This window comes from Plectropomus leopardus, chromosome 7, assembly GCF_026936395.1.
Source record: "Plectropomus leopardus strain MGB_pleo_1.0 chromosome 7, ASM2693639v1, whole genome shotgun sequence".
Lineage (NCBI taxonomy): Eukaryota > Metazoa > Chordata > Actinopteri > Perciformes > Serranidae > Plectropomus > Plectropomus leopardus.
The window spans coordinates 22839912-22860297 of NC_142182.1; the positions used below are offsets into that span (position 1 = coordinate 22839912).

The 20386-nt window shown below is 40.0% G+C and overlaps 1 protein-coding gene across 7 annotated transcripts in view; it reads right to left on the reverse strand.

Moving 5' to 3' along the window:
* LOC121950463 (transcription factor SOX-6-like) overlaps nucleotides 1-20386 on the reverse strand; it is a 138475-nt gene that overhangs the window by 30053 nt on the left and 88036 nt on the right. For all 7 annotated transcript variants that reach the window (XR_015777015.1, XM_042496470.2, XM_088080223.1 and 4 more), the window contains 3 exons: nucleotides 18401-18469; nucleotides 7916-8036; nucleotides 6351-6430 (listed from right to left, as the gene is read on the reverse strand). Coding sequence is in view for 6 of the 7 variants with exons in the window: in XM_042496470.2 (XP_042352404.1) it covers nucleotides 6351-6430; nucleotides 7916-8036; nucleotides 18401-18469 (270 nt within the window). In the remaining variant the exon portion in view is untranslated. The remainder of the gene's footprint in view (nucleotides 1-6350; nucleotides 6431-7915; nucleotides 8037-18400; nucleotides 18470-20386) is intronic.

Sequence of the window (20386 nt, forward strand, 5' to 3'; positions counted from 1 at the left end):
CATGCCTCAGACACAGAAACAGAAATAGGCAGAACAGAGAGACAGAGAGCAAGAGATGTCTTATGATTTCAACAAGAATGTCTGCTAAGCAACTGTATTTCGCTCGCATTAGCCGCGACAAAGGGGGCCTTTCTTCTGCAGGAATCCACTGTTTGTGAAGGGGTCTGCTCCGAGGCTCTGGAAACAATTGGACCCATCAAGTTCCCACGCCAATAGCACAATGTTGTGCTATCAGAACTTTTAGGTTGGTTCATGATAGGTGGAGCACAATAGGACAGATTTTGCCAAAAAATTCTGGTATCTTCCTTGAGATTTGATTGGTTTCTTCAGCTGATTAGGGCATAAAATAAAGTAAATGATTACTGCTGTTACTGTTTTCTCGAATAACTTGGAGAAGTGGTAACCCTCTTGTAGCTTTTGCTACCTAACTGCAATGCTCTCTGCTGTATGCCACTAAATCCCCCTGAATCTCACACACTGTTCCTTTAACTGCCTGTGAATAAACTCTTTCTGTGAGCCAGTCTATGCCTGCTGACCATCAGTGCCAGCCAGCTGTCTGAAGACTTCCTACAGGGCAGAACTACGAGACATCTGGATGAGTCTGGCTACAACATCTGTCGATCCTGTGCTGAGTACAGATCTGGCATTAAAAGTTTTTGATGCCAGCTGGTGCGTGCTTGACTACAGTATGTAGCAGAGGAGATAACGTACAACTAACACGGTGTAAAAGTGTATTTACAGTGCTTTTTATTATAGACACTGGAGATAAGGCTATTGTGACGCTAAGCATAACTGAAACTAATAATTAAAAACACTTGAAAACAGATTACAGCATGTGCACTGACCCTATAACCCTATAAGACACCTTCCATATTGTATACTGTACGCGAACATCCTTTAATAAGTGCAATAATGGCCCCAGTTCACACATCATCAACATGACAAGCTACAAACAGGCCACACACTTGTCATGCAGGACAAATAAGTGATGAGTAAGGACAAAAAGTTAGCTGAGGTATGCTAGCAAGGCTCTGTGTAAAAAAAAACATCCACTCACAATAATTGTGAGATTTTCCATGCTGTCATTGTCCCTCACCTCCAAAAAGGCAGAGCCCATAACGAAAGCAGAGCCAGAGCTGAGAAAGAGAGAGAAAGACGCTGTGGCACTACAGCGTAACCCGAAATGGCTACATGAAGGCCAAGGGGCTTAAGATAGTGCGGGATGTTTCTGATCAATAGTTTTAGTGTAAAACTCACATCAAAAACATGCTAGTTCAGGGTTTCCTGCAGAATTTATGGCAGAGGTGGACCCCCTAACCATAAATATCATGAATTAAGATACTGTCAGACTCAACTCAGCTGTCATTGATGATCACACTGTAGATTTGCTGTAATTTTAAGGAACACAAAAATGTATTTTGTTGTTGGGAAAAGTAAAGGCAAATGGTTGAATTGCTAACAATTTTCCTGAGGGAAACCCCATAGTTGCCAAGCTTTCTGACACACAAACATGCAGCTCAAACACAGCAAAGAAAAAAGATGCAACCTATTGTACACGTTCAACATTTTGTCACCTTACCATGTGCAGTTTCACAAAAACTCAGCATTTCAAATGAGACACACACAGCTGCCTCCTGGTTGAAAATCCTGTCTTTGTTTGACCCAACTACCGCCCCTCTCTCCCTCCACACACAGACTCCGTCACTCTTTATACAATGTCATTGTCATGGATGGGTTTACAGCAGAGTTGATCATGTCATACAAAGCTAAACCTTGCCTCATGCTTTGGAATCAGATGCCAGTGGCCACTGACAAAGCTGCTATATTTGACACACTTAAAACGGGCTGACATGATACATGTCTGTACAGATGTATAGGGGTTAAGGCAGTGATACCCAATTTACAGCCAATGGGCAGATTCTGGCCCCCAATAGGGTGCCAAGTGGCCCCCAAACCATTTTCTAAATCACAAGAAGAATAAAGTGATTCACACTGGGAATTGTTTTTATACTTTTGGTATACATATGGTGCCAGAGTGCATAAAACAGCATCAAAATAGCGCTTGTTTATAAAAAAAAAAGTCCCCCGCATCCGCTGACAGAAGTCCTCGCTAAATGTCCTATAACCCTTGAAATGCCCTAAAATCTAAGAAACATCCTGAAATCTAAGAAATTTCCTAAAATCCTAGAAACATTCTTAAATCATTGAAACCTCCTAAAACCCTGTGAACATCCTGAAATCTAAGAAATGTTCTAAAATCTTAAAAATATCCTAATATCGTTAAAATATCTTAAAATCATGGAAACCAAATCCTAAAATCCTAAAAAAAAAAAAAAAAGTCTTACAATCTGAGAAACGTCCTAAAGTCATAGAAACATCCTGAAATCTTAAGTATCCTAAAATCCTGCAAACCTGCTAAAATCCTAGAAATGTCTTAAAATCCTAAAAACTCCTTGGGCTGCTGCGACTGGCCCCCAAGCAAAACAAGTTGAGCAACCCTGGGTTAAGGTGACATGTTGATTCACTCCAAGCAGCTGAACCTTATCAACTTCACAAGCATTAATTGAGAGGCTGTTGGACTAGAAAGTAATAAACTGTGCAGGTGTCTTTATGTATCCATCCCATCAAGATCCTGTAAGCACTCCTGAAACATCACACAAAAATGCTACTGGCAAATTTTCACAGATACATAACTAAACAAGTACAACTCATAAATCTCATCCTGATTGCTTTTGGCATGGGCATTGTTGTCAAAACAATGTCCAAACATGTGCTGGAAGCCAGCGCCTCCGTCTCACAAAAATTCCTCAGATAATCACCCCCTTTTTCTTTTCTCTCATGAGCACTTCCCCACACTCTCTGTCTTCCTCCTTTCCCCCTGTCTCCTCCTCAATTTCAACCAGCGCTGTGATGAGAAGCTTCCTCTTTCATTCAGGTTCCTCTCTGCCTCTCATTCTCCGCGTCTGAGGCAGTGTTTCAGTGTGAATGAGTTTGCATCTCCGACATTATTCATCCTCTTACCTCTCATTCGTGTGGGAGGTAAGAGTCTTTTGATCATTTCAAAGCCAGGAGAGGAGATAGGCTGCACTGCGGCTCCAATCCTCTCGGCGCAGCATGGCGCTTCGCTAAGTCAATAGTGGCTAATGAGGGACCTGATAAGCACAAACCCCAATGTAAATTGAATAAACGGAGATAAGGATTCTTGTAACATCCAAAAGCAATGCTATAGTAATGACTGACATGGTGATGCAATATTGTTTGCCAGTGAAAAAGCTTTTGAGGGCTTTTGTTCTTTTCACTGATAGTAGGTATAGCAGGAGGGGTGACAGGGCTGTGTTTTGAAATTCCAAACCGCCTTTAAGGAGTCGCAATTTCATTTTTCTTTTCTTTTTTTTGTTTCACTTTTTTCTCTGCAAATATGTTCTATGATAACCATTATGGATAAGTGCTATTCTCAAACCACAGGTGTCATGCAGCAATAAAATATTTGATGAATTGCCCGGGCCAGGTGTTGTGCTGGTGGGGCGGAATTCCTCCGTGATTCATCATAACAGCTTTTGTCTGACACAGCTGACAGGCAGCAGATAAGCGGGCTGGCATGTTAGCGTCGGCATATAGAGCGTCATCTTTAACCAATGCGTCACTTTGTTTTATTGAAAAAAGTGAACTCCATTAAAATTCATAGAGCAATAAGGCTGTGATCTGAGCTGATTAATGTCTCACTGTAAGATCTGAGAAGTTGGTCGTATTTAAATAATCTCGGAAAACTTTACTTAATAACTAGTGTTAAGATTACTTGAAAGTAAGTTGTTGCAACTTAAAAATGATGTGTGAAATTACCTTGTTCTTACTACGTGTTAGCAACTTCTTTTAACCGTTATTCTTACTTAACTTGATCATGACAAAGGATGTTTAAAAATATAGAACTATGATTGATTAGTAAACAACCAGCACAATACAGATATATACTTGGTTTACTGAAGATGCTAAAACTTGATTTTGTTAAACTTGTCATTTTTAAGTTGCATAACTTTACAAAATTCAGTTAATGTAACCACATATTAAGTGAAGAATTGGATATAAAGTAATAAATAAATTTTCCAGTGCTGAGGGGCCTCCTCTAGATGTGTGCAATTAACGTATACTGCAACATGGCGCAGCTGAGACTACTCTTTCATTGTACAAAGAATCAGAGTCAGGAAATAATAATAGCAGCAGGAAAATTATCATTTAAGTGGCAACTTTATGTTTAATTTTCTTGGTATTTTTGTGGCCAAACGTCTGCACTTTCCAAAGATCACTGTCAATCACACAGGGTGTCACTTTTTTCTTTGATATTCTGCTGTTGCAGTCATGACATCTATCATTTCTCATGCAAAACAGCCAGTTCTTTTTTTATTGCAACTGTTTCTGGTGGGGGTTTTTTCTCCACATAAAATTTACCAGACACTCAGAAGGTTTTCTAACAGCCTTGGCCTCTAGATCTCATATACAAAACATAAAAGGTTTCATGCACCAGGTATAGATTAAATCACAATTGTGTAGTTGAGTCGGCAATGGATATGGAGCATTGAAAAGTGTTTTTATTTTATGAAAATGTTTCAGGTTCTTTTTTACCTACTTGAACTCAGGGCGAGGTTAGCAAGTAACAAGTAGGAGTTCCATTTAGTTTGCCAGTGCTCCTTATCTTTAGTGTCTTCTCTATTTATCTACTCACTTGTGTGCAATTGTCTCGAGTTGTGGTCTGCTGGTTACACCCTCAGGATCAGATCCATATGAACTATCTCAGTGTGCAAACCCTCAACCTGTGTCTTTGTTCCTGTTGCTGCTCTGAAGTTTGTTTCCTGCTACCATTGTTAATTTGATGTGAAACACTCACTCAAGATATCATCATGGATATTGAAGAGGCACTTCTTTAGTTTGCTTTGCTGGTCTTAGCTGTGACACGGTCCCCAACTCTAAAATTATGTACCCTCATTTTTAATGGCATTGTGAAAGGATAACTATAAGTAGGACACAGCCTTTCCTTTAGTTTTGATTTAAAAAACAGTTCTGGTTTAGGTAGGAACAATAGCAGTTTGAGGTCTTAGGCCTTACCCTATATTTTCAGCCAGTTTTCATCCCCAAGGCATCAAATAATGCCCCTCTGTCAGTGCTGTTGGTATAAGATCCCATCGCTAAATCTGTATAATAAGCAGCTGGATGGTGTTAGCTGAAAACGGACAGAACCAGCCGCAGTCTTATTATACGCTGGCGGCAGGTATGAATGGCACTTGCCTTGGCAGCACAATATGCAGATGTGTAGTGTCACTCGAGAATGCAGCTGTACAGAAACAGTCGTGTGTACATGATACGCAGTAGAACGGCGTCAAGTTGAAACGCTACCAGTAACAATGTAATATAAGGAGCGCAAGGATAGCTATAGAGGGGGCGGAAGGGGTGGTGGATGAGTCCAACAGACCCCAGACTTTCATGCAGGAGTCTGGTGCTTACTTCCCGTTTGAATGTTATGTTTTATTTTTCTACACCTTACCATTTGCCTCCTTCCTTTAATCCTAACCACCTGTGCCAGCATGTGTATTTGTTGATGTCTCGGTAGTGGTGCTTTTGATGCCTCAACATGCCATGTGCAACATAATTCCACCATGTGCTTGTGATGACATCATGGTAGTAGCATCCCAAAACATCAATAGCAGATGCAGAAGGAAAACTGGAGGAAAACTGATGGCATATGACATCTGAAATTTAACTTAACTTAAATCGCCACAGCCAAAAACAGCACATTCGCAGTATCTGGCAACACTCGTCGCATCTGTTTACATAATCGCCAACATTGGCCGACTACCTATGTCTTATCAGGGTCTTGAAGGGTTGTCCCATTTCATGAGAAAAGATTTCAAACATAACCAAAGGGCAAAGTGGAACTCAAAAATGAAGGGTAGGGGTAAAGATGAGAAAAGGGTCCGGCTTTAGTCATGGCTAAATGTGAAAAGGTTTTACCAAAAAAAATAACAAAGTCATATATTTCCTGGGTTTTTCCTGATCTGAGGAAAGAATGCAGGTGAAACTGAAACATATCTCAGACAAACAGACATGCCCACCAGCCTCCGCACACTTTTCAACACTTCTTTGTTAAACAGTCTGTCTCTGCTCTTGTCTCCACAATCTGAAGCTTTTGGTGGGGGAAGACTTTACTCACCATTTTGTGCAATTTCATTTTGGTTCAACAAAATTCCAAAAAAAAATACATTTGCTGACTAACTTAGTGGCAGCCATGCAGATTTGTTTTTGTTATGAAACGAGAGATCATTTTGGATGTAATTTCAGGAGACCAGGTGTTTGCGTCTTACCTGTAGTTGTAACGGGCTGAGTCCAGACGCTGCTGCAGCTGCCATTGTCGATGGAATGAACTGCATGGGGTAATTCTCACCTGTTGAAAAACCAAAACAAAACATACTGTAGAGTGAGGTGAGGGGGGGATTACTGCACATGAACTAACCTGCTCTTTACCTTCACCCAGGCCCTGTCTGTCTCTTTCTGTCTGTCTCATTCTTTGTCTCTTTCCTTGTTCCTCCTCTCATGTTTTTATTCATTGCAAATGAAACATAAAGGGTCACCAGTTTTGTATTCAAAGGTTAATAACGGTCATTGTCGGTACAAACGGGTGCTTGAGACTCGGGGGATCAGAGTTCAAGTCCAGCACTCCCTCATTGGGATGCACTCATAAATGCATATACGAGTACCGTGTATAACCCCTACTGTTTGTCCCTAAAAGGCTTTCCATGTCCGAGCCTTTGTTAAAAAACAGACCAAAGTCAAAGCAGAGTGTAGAATAATGGTTTGTTAATCCCTTTTTCATCTCTGCCTCTCTTTGCGGCCTTGTGGGAGTGTATGCTCACGCAGTAGGAATAAACATGGATTATTCTGTATGAAGTATGGAGGGTCAGTGGCACGCGGTGTCAGGCGAGCACCTGGAGGAATGCATGGAAGAAAGGAATGTGTGAAAGACGGGGAGAGAAGAAGAAAGCAGGTGGTGCCGTGAATCCTACAATAAGAAGACTGTGTACTTGAAATGTGTTTCTGTGTGCGTGTGTCTTCAAGTGTTTTGTTGTGCCTGTTTGTACAAATCCTTGTGGATTGCTAAAGACATGCAACATGCATGCAATCCTTTAAAGGGACAGTTCACCCCAAAATCATAAATACATATTTTCTCCTCTTACCTGTGGGAACTATTTTCCCACATGAAACTGCTCACAACAAGGTCTGTGGGTTATCTCTTCAACTCTCGCCAACTCACACCAAAACAATCTAGAATGATAAATAGCACTGTAGGTAAGAGGAGAAAATATGTATTTATGATTTTGGGGTGAACTGTCCCTTTAAGTGTGTTTTAGGGAATGCATGTACTTTTGCTGTCTGTATCATCCTTCAGTGTATATGTTGACTTTGTGTATAGCAGGAAAACATGCTTTAGTGTGTGTTTGTGTGTGTGTGAGTGTTTCTGAAAGTGTGAAATTCCATGTTGCAGATGTGTTGTGCAACTGACATGCTTTCAGCACACCATAAAAGAGACATTCCAGTCCTCGCTGTGTCCAATGTATTGTTCCCGATGTGAACAAGCAGAGCTTGTAAATCTCTCCGCTCATTTCCAGAACATTCCTCACCTGACACACCTCATTAACATAGACTGGGATCCCAGTGTTTGCGTTTGTGTGTGTGTGTGTGTGTGTGTGTGTGTGTGTGTGTGTGTGTGTGTGAGAGAGAGAGAGAGAGAGAGAGAGAGGGAGAGAGAGAGGGAAAGAGATGGGGGGGGAGGGGGGATGTTTATCCAAAAAACATATTTTCTTAACACTTGCCAGTGTTTAATTTATCTTTATCAACTGTTCAGTGTGTGTTTGTGTGTGTGTTTGTATACCTGGCTTGTAGGACATGCCCGGTGGGAAGAGGAAGCCCTGCTGTGCAGCAGCGGCAGCAGCCAGAGACCGCTGGTCGTGAGGAAACACTGGGATCATCATAGGAGGCATGTGACCCTGGACCTGAGAGAAGGAGAGGGAGAGAAAAGGACCGGGGGAGATAGTGAGTGAAAAAGAGAGGAAAAAGATGTTCAACAAATGCTGCAATGCTGCGTGTGTGTGTGTGTGTGTGTGTGTGTGTGTGTGTATGCGCAATACACAAAATAGAAAGATGATATGAGAGATGGTCAAGAAGGACAAGAGGGAAAAAAGCAAACAGTGAAGGAAAGAAGCACAGAAGAAAGACAGAATGGTTGAAAATAAAAGAGTGACTGAATAAGGAGGAAGTGATAAGAAAAAATAAAGTTAGCTGAAGAATTACTGCTGGCAAAAAACAGACACAGATCATAAAAGACAAAATATAGACATGAAAAAGATAAAAGATCAGCTGGGTGGAAGAGACAAAGTTTAAGAGTGGAGACTAAACAACAAATAAAGACATATGTTCTTACGAGACAAGTGTAAAAATGTGAAACAAAATGCCTTTAAAACAACAGAGAGGCTAACAGCTGCCTTTCATGTCAGCTTGAAAGAGTCTTAAAAAGTGTGTGTTCGGCTGAGTTAAGACACTGAGGGCTCCAACTGAGGAGAGCATATCAAAGATGAGCCTGCGGGAATCTATTAGGGCTGGCTGAACTTAACCACCGAACTGTCTCGCTCCCTTCCCTTTAGCTCGTCCTTTTCTTTAATTTTTTTTTCTTGTAAAATTGTTTGTCTTTTTCCCACTGGTATCTCCCTTTCTCGTCTTTCTCTCTGTCTGTCTCTCTGCTGAGCTTCCTTTTGCTTTCTTTCTTCTTCTTTCTTGCTCGTGAAGTTCCTGTCTGAAAGTTCATCAGATTTTGAAGATTTTTACTCACGTTAAAGGCATTAAAAATGATGTGCAGATTAGGTGCTTTTAAACAAGTTGAAAACTCAGTTTATATCAGTCATATTTTACACTTGCTGAAAAAAATAAGCAAACAAAATTTAGGGGACATTTTTTTGTTCACAATGCATTTATTTGCAATTTGCTGTATCTCAATTTCTTTATCTTTTACTTATACAGAAAAATGTATTAATTTTGACATTTTTATCAAGGTTTTCTAACAGTTGGTAATTGCAACTCTCATCCACCTCTTTTTTCCCCCATTTTCACTTATGTAGTGTTTTTATTTTTCTCCTCTTTTCTCTCCCAGTGACTTCTTTGTTTCTTTTTTCTTTCACCACTTACATTTCACATTTTGCTCAACAGTCTCTCCTTTTTGTCTACTGTCTTTTGCTCTTTAGCTTTCTTTAGCTAGAGCTTTTTTAGTTAGATTTATTTTCTCACTTCATTTCTTTTCAGTTAATCACACTATTATCTTGGCTTATAGAAATGTCTTAGAAATGATAGATATCTGTTTTGTTGTGCTTTGTTGAGATGCCTTTTACAAGCTATTTAACCCCTGAAACCTATACACAAATTGGTTTGATATCTTTCAAAAACATGAGGAAAAAGGAAATGAGCAACTTGACAAGAAATGTCCTGCAAATTGCAAGGAATTAGCAAAAGGTCTCCTGTTAATTTTTGGGCCTTGTCTTGTTAAACCGCTCATTCCTTTCTACATATGGTTTTGAAAGAAGTCAAACCAATTTGCTCAGGTTTTTAACGGTTAAGTCATCTTTCTTTCATTATGTTCAATGCAATCCACCTCCATTCATCTCTTTTACTACCAATACATTAACCACACCACCCCTCCCACTGTCCTCATGGGACAGTTCATCATTAGAGTCTAAATTTACGCAATCAGCATGTTGTGTGGTTATAGTATTTCTTTGCGTTTGTACTGCAGGGTTACGTGGTTGAATTGGATGACCGTCCTCTGGGATGTGAGGGTGGATGAAATGGTTTGTGGTTGGGTGGTTCAAAGAGCATGACTAAATAAAGAGAGAGATACGAACGGGACCATCTTTGGCTTGCCTGTGTTTGCTGAAGCACTGGAAAGATTAGTCGATCAATGAGAAGATTAACAGAATATTTATCGACAGCAAATGTGATAATATATTAATCATGTAACAAATTTAGCAAGAATAAAGCATTTGCAGCTTCTAAAACGTGTGGATCCACTTCTTTTCATTGTAATATCTTTGAGTTTTGGATTGTTGGTTAGACATAACAGGCAGCTTAACCCTTTGAAAGCTGGAGCAACATCAGTTTTCTTGTGCTGCTTTCAGGCACCATTTATACGTGTTTAAACCTCTGAACTCTTAGCACATCGGTGAGATTTTTTTTTTTTAAAACACGGGAAAAGGGTAGTGAGCAACTTGATAAGAAATTTTCCACAAACTAAGAAAACAGTAGATTTAGAAATGTCTAGTGTAAAAAAAGCTAGGGAAAAAGTATTTGAAAAAACTACTTATAGCTTTTTATCCTAATTTCATATTTAAAATTATATTGCAGAATAATTATATTCTCGCTTTATCTGGGTCATTATTTTATTTATTACAAATTTTCGGTAATTTTCCTGTACTTTTAACTAATTTCTCCCTAATTTTTGGGTCATCTCTTCTTCTGTTGCTCATTGCCTTTATTTCCATGTTTTAAAAAGGATTAAAGCAATTTGTACGGGTTTCAAAGGATAAAAGGTATGGCTTTAGGTTCTGGGGACTTGTTGTGGGCTTTTCTCAAATATTTTTTGAGATTTGATAGATGGAGCAATTCATTAGCCAATTAAAAAACATAATTTGCTGGATCTTAAAAGTAATCAACCCAGCCTTCTAGAAATTATGTCTGTGTGTTACTAAACTGCCTAATTAATTATATTGTTGTGGCAACATAATCATTGTCTGGATTATGTTCAGAGACAATGTTTCTTTAAGGAAACAAAACATCACATTCATGCTACTATTGAAATTCAGAGTGATGCATTACACAAGTTCCACTTTTATTTAAAATAAAATGAACATGAACGAATATGAACATAACTGCCGAGAGGACTGGTCCTCTATTTGTGTGTTTATGTTCAGTCCTGGAGATTAAATTGAATGATTCTGCATTGCAGGGGAAATATTTTTGTAAAATCAAATTAAGTAACATTAGAATTAAGTTGTGGTCAAAATTATGATGCAGTCACTTGTCACCATTTTTAAGTATTGTACTGAAGGATATTAGAAGAAAAAAACATATGTGGTGTGTATGTGTGTGTACAAGCACATGTCTGTGTCACAACCGGGCATCAGATATCAGTGTTACCCACAATAAGCATTGTTCGGTAAGCGTGCAGTTACATGTGTACATCACCTGATCAGTTCTTCAGACAAGGTCATTTAGGTCACACTACAAAAAAGCCTGATTGCTTGGGAGGCCCTCATCTCACTCACACTCACACACACACACACAGACACACACACACACGCTGGAAGTTCAGGGTACTTTTCCCATACACACACAGACACAAGCTGTCCGACGTCTTGTGACATGTTGAAAAGGGAATGAAGAGAGAATAAAAAACAGTCTGTCTGTCCAAATGACTAAAAAAAAAGAAGAAGAAGAGAGAAGTGGGGAGGGGGTGGACGTTATAGAGTGGGACAAAATGCTCCCATTCATTGTATTCCTTTGGGAACACTGGGACTGACTGGGGCTGCTTCACTCGCGCAAACACACAAAGATCTTCTTTTACCGAGGGGAGGAGAGGGCGCTGGATGAATGGACTGGGGAAGGTGGTGCTGCGGGGGCCCCACTCTACTCAGCCCCTAAGAAAACACAAGGCCCCCTTCCTCTAACTGCCCACCAGACACATCAACATACACACCTAGGCACAAGGAACATGTGTACACGCGCAGACACACACTCAGAATTAATGGTCCTCTTGTGTATGGGCAGCAGGCTTAGGGGGCAATGAGTATATATGTGGTGTGTCTTTATGTTGATGTGTGTGCGAATGGGGAGAGGAGAAAGAAAGAAATGTAGTCGTCTGGTTGTGCAGTTGGCAGGTATGGACACATGACACTTGAGGTAACAATCTGCAAATTCATACAGTTAAATTGTGCTTTGTTCACTGTTTACCTAACTGAAAAAAAACAGTTAAGGCCAAAATTATTTGTATAGAGACTTGTTCTGGATTCCAGCATAAAATAAAAAACTGAAAAAGCCCAATATCATATAAATATAAAAAAAATCTGTAAATTAGATTCCACCAAGAACATCCACAAGGACAAAACCAGATGGTGCCATGTAAACTTTTGGATGAATGAGTGAACGCTGGAAGCATGATTTGGATGGATGCAAAATCTCACTGGCTCACTAATTTAAGTTACTTTTATCAATTTCTCTTTATCTCTCAATCAACTGCAATTTTCTTCCACTATTTGTATTATCAGTTCTCCAATAAGCAGTATGATGATAGGTTATATTAGGGGTGATTTAATTTAACGTGAAAACCACAGACTGTATAAAAATAATGGACGTAGCCACCGTGACATCATCCACTGGTTTGTGGACTCCCCTTTTAATCCTTTGAAACCTAGAGCAAAATTATTTTCCTTGAGATGCTTTCAGATACCTTTTACAAGTATTTAAATCTTTGAACCCTGAGCTAACTGGTGTAATTTCTTTAAAAAACATGGGGAAAAGGGCTATGAGGGACTTGGTAAGAAATGTTCCAAACGTATAATTATCATAATTACATATTAAAATTCTGTTTAAAAAATTCAGATTTTTAGGCACTTTTCCCAGGTCATATAGATAGATAGATAGATAGATAGATAGATAGATAGGCCAAATATCAGTGTTCTTATATAAAATTGTAGGCAGCTGTTTCCAGTAAACAAGCTCAGTTAAGGAAAGTGTGCTACCTACTCAACTTGAAACAGCAGTGAGATGAAGTAACGTGTAACATGTAGCTATGGATTAAAGTGTTATGCTAACTTAGGTGGCATTTTTTTCCGTAGGAGTAATGGTCTCATTTGCGCTGGGAAGTCAGAATTTTCAAGTTCCAAGCAGAAGTTTTGACTGGAGCACCCCTGAAGTCAGATTTCTGACTCAGAAAGTCGGAGGAACTTCACCAACCCTGACCTCAAGATCCACTATGGCTGCTCCATGCATCGAGGGTAGTGAAAGCTTCAGTCATATCCTGCTTATTAGCACTTTTGGTCTTATTTATGTAACATTAAAACAACTATTTTTGTCGATCTTCTGTTTGTTGAAATGTTGCTACAGTGTTTACATGCGCAAACTACAGCATAACGCATTGTTATCAACTGGTATTGCTACCACTGGCCAACCTGGCTAGAACTGGTTAAAGCAACATTTTGGTTTAATGACTTGTACTTGATTGGGTGTACCATCATTCCCAGCTCTGATCTCCGACTTCCAACGCACATAGAAACACAAATGTAAATTGAACACAGCATTTAACACGAGCTTCAAATAACATCAGCCATAGCAACTCGATAAGCTAATGTGATGAGTGCTTTTAGTTTGTATCGTGTCCTTTTGCCCCCTAGTGGACAAACTTTTCTTACTGCAGCTGTAAGAACACAAACTATTACAGTGCTCAGTTTGTTCTTCCACCATCTTGCTACACCCATGTGAACACAATGCAGATACTAGAGGTGATTTTAATTAAAGCATTCAGAACTACTGTATGCTTATAGCATTTTTCTATAGGCTAACACACAGGTTAATACACTGAAGTGAGGGCCATTGTAAAGTCAAGAGTTTGCCATTCTCCATAGCTGGTGAGTCCAATCGACGTTATGGGCCTTCCATGGCTTTCCGAGTCATTGTGTCTGAAGCTGTATGTGCTGACGTAGGAGCTGCCTGTCCATCTAACAGCCATTTGCCTGCTCCATTAGCTCTTATGCATGTGTGTGAGTGTGTGTGTGGATTATTGTGTTTGTGCCTGTTTGTCTTAGCGCAGGTTTAGCAATCCAGACTATTGAGAACCTCACCTAACGTCAGCACTTTATTGACGAGAGAAAACCTTTCAGCTGTGATTCAGATGGACAATAATGAAATAAGGAATTTACAGAGAGGAAGACGCTGTAAAGCAGTTTGTCATGCATCCTGACTCATGAATAAATGTTTTTTTCTTGAGCTGTCACATACTGCCAGTTCTGCATCAAAAACTCAGATTATGAATGTTGGTCAAAACCGTATCTTTACCTGAATTAGTCATAACATAAACACCAAAAACAGTGAGCTTATTGCAGGGATACTCAACTTACACTGGGGGCCTCTTTTGCAAAATGGCAGGAGGCCAGGGGCTAGTCACAGCAGCCCGATACAAGTTTCTAGCATGTTAGCACATTTCTAGGACTTTTGGATTTTTCTGTGATTTTAGGATATTTCTAGGACTTTGGGGACATTTTTAGGATTTTAAGGCATTTCTAGGATTGTAACATGTTTCCAGGATGTTAGCATGTTTCTAGGATTTCAGGACATTTCAAAGGTTTTAGGACATGTCTTACATTTTAGGACATTTCTAGGATTTTTGGACATTTCTGGCATTGAAGCAAGTTTCTAGGATTTTAGCACATATCTAGGATTTGAGGACACTTCTAGGATTTTAGAACATTTCTATGGTTTGAGGACTTTTCTCGGATTTTAGGAAATATCCAGTGTGCTAGGGTGTTTCTAGGATTTTAGGATGTTTCTAGGAATTTAGGACATTAGGGGCTTTGCTAGGACCTCTGCCAGTGGTAGCAGGGGGATTTTCTTCACTATGGTTGATAAACAAGCACTATTTTGATACTTTTTTTATGCACCTTGGCACCATATGTCGGCCTGTACTAAGAATGCAAATTACTTTATTTTCATTGCGAATTAGAAAATGGTGGGGGGAGCAGATTTGGCCCGCTGGCCATAAGTTGAGTATCACGGGCTTATGGCGTTTCAACAGGGGGCAGCATACTGTAATTTTGGAGCAGGCTACATCATCCACAGATGAAAGTAATACAAGATAAAATTAAAAAGTAAAAACAATCAGAAAACAACAAGAACTCAAAGAGAGAAGAGGAGGAGGAGGGCAGACGAAGGAGGAGACAGAGGAGTTATAAACGAAGAACAGAGAGAGGGAGGGGGAGAAGGAGGAGGAGTGCGGCTTTGCAGTCATTAATTAGCCCGTTAGCTAGGGCCCGGGCGGTGCGGTTAGGGCCTGCGCCTTTGTGGGCCCGAAGGAAATGGGCCACATATGAGAGCCATTATAGGAACTGACTTAACAAAGACACATGCCTGTCAGCCACCAGGCTGGGTTGGGCCGCTCTGCTTACGGCACACAAAGGGCCCACCACCACCGTGTGCGTAAGCATGTGCATGTGTCTATATATGTTTTTGTACATGTGTATGTGTGCTTTTTTGTGCGTGTGTCAGGGGATATATGAACAGTCAACATGTGTGCATTGCAGTATCAGCTGTCTCTACTTTAAGTTAATATCAGATGCCTTTTAACGTGTAAGTACATATATGTGTGCGCTTACATGCATTTATTTACATTTTTATGTGTAAATATCAGCTGTTCAGTGCATTTCTTCTCGTGTGCATGCATGCCTGTATGTGTGAGTGTGTGTTTGTGTGTGTGTGTGTGTGTGTGTGTGTGTATGCCTGTATGTGTGTGTGTAACCATATCTATCAGAATGGGGCCTTCGGAAGCGTTTCTTTAACCCATGGACATCCCCCGCTGGCTCTCCACACCATTTAAAACCACATGACAGGAAACCTGGGTCACTTTGAACTGCAGTAGCCCCCCCCCGACATAACACCACAGTCACTGACAAACACACTGACACCATCCACAGACAGAAGAGAGACAAGGAACGATGAAATGGAAAAATGGGCTGAAAACAGCTCCCCGCTGACATTTCATTGTCTCCATTCATAAATCAGATACAGATAAGACTCTAAAGTCTATAAAACTTTCAAAATTTATGATACTAAGTCATAAAATTATTGCTAATTAATCACTGAAGGTTGGTTAACTTTATTTGCCCTGATGATGCAACAGATGGCATGCATACACGGAAAGCTGCACATAAGGGAATTGCAACTGTTCCACTGTTCTTTCTTATTTTTTCCATCTGGACAACATTTAGTGTTTCAAATTAAGATATGAACAACAAGCGGCACTTCTAAAAAGTGTCTTTACCACACTAAGGCCTATTCTTTTCAATTGAAACAGTAGCATTTGGTCAGCTCCTTAGAGTATTGGCCTGAGAGGAGCTCAGGTCTGGATTTGATAAGTGGAAACAGACCGGTGCAGCGCTGCCTGTGTGTTTAAAGCCAACACACATCCGACACAGCGTAAACAGCCCGTACTCCAGTGACTAAGCCCTGGAGCTTAGCCATAATAATTCTAAACCTCTGTACAGTAGATAGACCATATGCTCCTTACTAAGTTGGTTCACCAAGAAATGCCATTGTTTTAAAAATAACAAGACATTACCACACACCCAGCTGCGATCCATTCAATATTTTAGCAACTTGCAATGAAAACAAATCCTTTCTTGCATTAACCCTTTGAAACCTGGATTGACATAATTTTTCTTGTGCTGCATTCAGATGCCTTTCTCAAAAACATGGAGGAAAAAGGCAGTGATCAACTTAGCAAGAAATGTCACACAGATTGCAAAAGAGTAGTAAAAAGTGACATGAAGATTACCTAAAAATACTAAAAAAAAGAGGGGGAGGGTTATTAAAAGATTACCCCAAACAACAGGGAAAATGTCCAAAAACTCATCAGAAAATTTTTTAAATTAAGTTAAATAAAAAAAATATAAATTACAGAAAAAATATAATATGATATATATTTCTTATTAACTTTGAATAATAAGATAAATAAAAAAAGCAATTTTCTTTTTAACTTTTTATTAAGTCTTCAGCAAAATGTGCTCATTGCCTTCTATGTTTTTCAAAGAAATCAAACCAATGTGCTCAGCCTTCAAAGGGTTAATTTCTACTAAATAGGCCGTTTCCAATTAAGTTCATCATAGAGAATAAGTGTGAACCATGAGATATAGTTTCACCTGAATTTACAGCAGATTCTTGTGAAGCTCTACATGATAACATGTTGCTCTCAAGAGCTATTTTTTGCACGTCCCTTCATCCTCAACAACCAAACATGACACAGTATCCATGCTTCACAGCGTGGAAGAGGACCCGAGAAGGAGCTGGTTTTTATGGCCTCGCTCTCCCCTGGGGCTCAGAGGCCTAATGAAGTCCGATCCGAGCTTTATTAAGATCCAAGGGTGGGGCCTCGTAATAAAAAAGCAGAAGAAGAAGGTGGGGGGGGAACAAGCTCTCGTTAACTAGATCACACCTCCGGAGCACAGGGAGATCCAAAGCTTGGGACCGATGGGGGGTAAGCGGGAAAACACTGAACCGGTCACAGCGGCAAGTGGATTCAGATTGTCTCAAAAAGCAGCAATCCAACCACTTAACAAAACATACTGATGAAATACAAGCTGGCTAACTTCCCACATGGCTATCAGCCACAGAGTGCAAATTTACTAGCATTTGGCTCACAGCTGATGGTAATTTCTTGTGAGTATTTGCAAAAAGAGTGCAGGGATCATGAGTCTCAGTGCATCAGGTGGCACAATGAAACAGACGGAGAATGAGAGAAAAACAAAAGGAAATAAACAGATTCTGGGGAAAAATAAGAAGAGTGAATTAAACAGGAAATGATCCTATTTTTATCTGCACGTGTCTGTTTAGGTATTTTTTCTTGTCATCGTTTCAATTCATTGTTATCTGCTTGATTTATGAAAGCTGCAAAAAGAGTCAATAGAACAAAGAAATAGCAACAGAGGCGCAACATTAGCTGAGAGCTGAACATTTGATTGAAACAGACGGAGAGAGGAGTGCATGTTGGGATGAAGAGAGGAAACACATGTTGATAAATAGACAACTGGTAAAATAGAAAGAGTAGAAGGAGGAAGCCTGGAGGATGCTGGGATATTGATCGCTCAGTGATCAATGCAACAGTGAATGATCCGGCCATAACCAGGGCAATTACTTGCTCACCGCTGTGTGCCTGTGTGTGTGTGTGTGTGTGTGTGTGTATGCACGTGTGTCTGTGTGTGTGTGTGTGTGTGTGTGTGTGTGCATGCCTCTGTAACAATGCAAGACTGCTGCGGTGTAACTGTTGTACCTCTCAATAGCAGCAAAAAAAGAAAAGAAAAGGTCATGACCTCTCACTGTATTGTTGTTTTTCGACTCAATAATAATGGAATTGGAGCAGCAGAAAATGGACATTAGATCATCGAGATGGGGGACAAAAGACAAGAAGTTTACAGTGTCCTCACAAAGAAGAGACAATGAGTAAGAAACAAGGGGAGTCAGCTAAAAAATGTGAAGAATTAATGGAAGAAGTGTGTGTGTTTATGAGAGTGTGTGTGTGGGTAGTTGGGAAGGTGTGTCTGCCTATACCAACCTGGATCTGTTGTTGGAGAATGTTTATCTTGTGCTGCTGCTGCAGGAGCTGCTGCTGTTGTCTGGCGATCTGCACACACACACACACACACACACACACACACAAAGAGATAGAGAGAACATGTTAAAACATTTGTCAGACTCACAGGGTGTAAAGCCTGTCATTGGCCCGCCTAAAACGACGCTTGTCAGACCTATCCCCACACTTCTTTTTGCACTGTGCATGATACAAAAACCTCTTCAGTAGCAACCTACACACTAAAACATCTTTTAGTGGTTTTTTTTGTGGAGTTTTCCTCTGCAGGGATTTAATCTCTTTAATGCCAGCACTCGCCTCTCCCCCAAAGCATGTTCACTCCAGACACTATCTTGCAAGGACACTGTTGTTGCATCCTAGGCTTCAAGATGATTGTGATTGGTTTAAAGAATTACAAATAATCTGGAGATTTTCAGCCTCCAATGCCAAACAGTTCAAGATACATCTGGCTAAAACTAATAAACCATAATGTCTTCATTAACTCTGACAAGAAGATGAAGAGTGGGGAAGACTCGATGTTTTGTTTTTTGAAAAAACTGGCAAATTCTTGTGTTTATTATTATATTTGCACTGTTCATCTCATTTGCGCAATAATAATTCACCGCTTATTAGAAATAATAGATCATTTCCCATTTACACTTGAAGTTGCTGCTCTATACTTGAAGTTGATGCTTGTATGTTTTCTTCCTTGTGCCTTCCTTAACAGTATTTTTATTACTTGGTGTAATCGCATGTTGGTCTGGGAGAAACTGCATTTCAGTCCTGTCTATGTCCTGTACATCTGGCAGAATCTGACTTATTTTCTTTACTTTTTAATAGGAGAAAAACTGTTTTAAAATAGTGCCAAAATATGGGTCAGAATCAATAATTCAAAGAATGCTTGCATGGCTCTTACTTAGAACCCCATTATAAACTTTATTTACCACAGTGATTATGATTAGGCATTACATCTCCGACAGGCATGCCCCCCATATGACCAAGAGGGTTGTTGCTGGATGAAAATTCACTTGAAAATATTAGGGCTGAGGCAAATACAGTACGTTTCATTACTTTTCAGCGTCCAACAGTGTATCATGCTGCCACTGATACGCCAGGTGCCCGTGGTATATACATAACATTGCAAACAATTCTGTCCACCAACGTTGTCAGCTGACGACATCTAGCAGTGCATCATGTGAACGCAAAAGGTGGCGTGGGATCTTTTGCTGAAAGCTCCACAACAGCAGCGGTTTTTGACGATTTCTGAATGAGAATGGGCTTGAAAATTTTGTTGGTTGAATAGTTACAGACACAGATAAGGATAATGGTGTACTTGCTCATCCCTCGAAATTACACCAACAATAGACCAGTCACTGTGCTGTATTTTAACCAGTTGTTGCTTTTCCTAGCATGTTATTGCTGCAAACTTTTGGGTGCATAGAGACCTAAAATCTGAGATAAATGAATTCCAGCTGATCTGTTGAAGAATATTTGGGGTGAAAATTGTTAGAGCATAAACACAGAGTTCTTATGTTGAGTGAGAAAGTGAGAAAAGCCAGAAAAGAATGTATTACTGCTATGCTAAAAGCTGTGTTTAAGGCAAAAATGTTCAGAGGCACTCAGACTTTAGTCTGGTGTGGGCATGGTGCAGCAGGTTAATAGTCATGCTGCATTCACAATCAACATTCCTTTAGCAGAGTGGAGAGTTTCTAAACAAATCTCTTAATGTACATTGAATCTGTGAGATTGACATGTTTACTAGGCCAACCAACGACACCGAGCACGCCTCTGGACCCCCCCCCCACACACACACACACACATCAGTGCTCATCAAGAGGAGGGGCAATCATAGTTAATTTTTCTGTTGTTTTGATGTAAGATCGTCTAATAAAAAACATCTGAAGTGAAACATTACAGGGCTGAGCCTCAGTTAGTAATGGACAACTAGGACCGGCCAGTCGCATGAGGTGA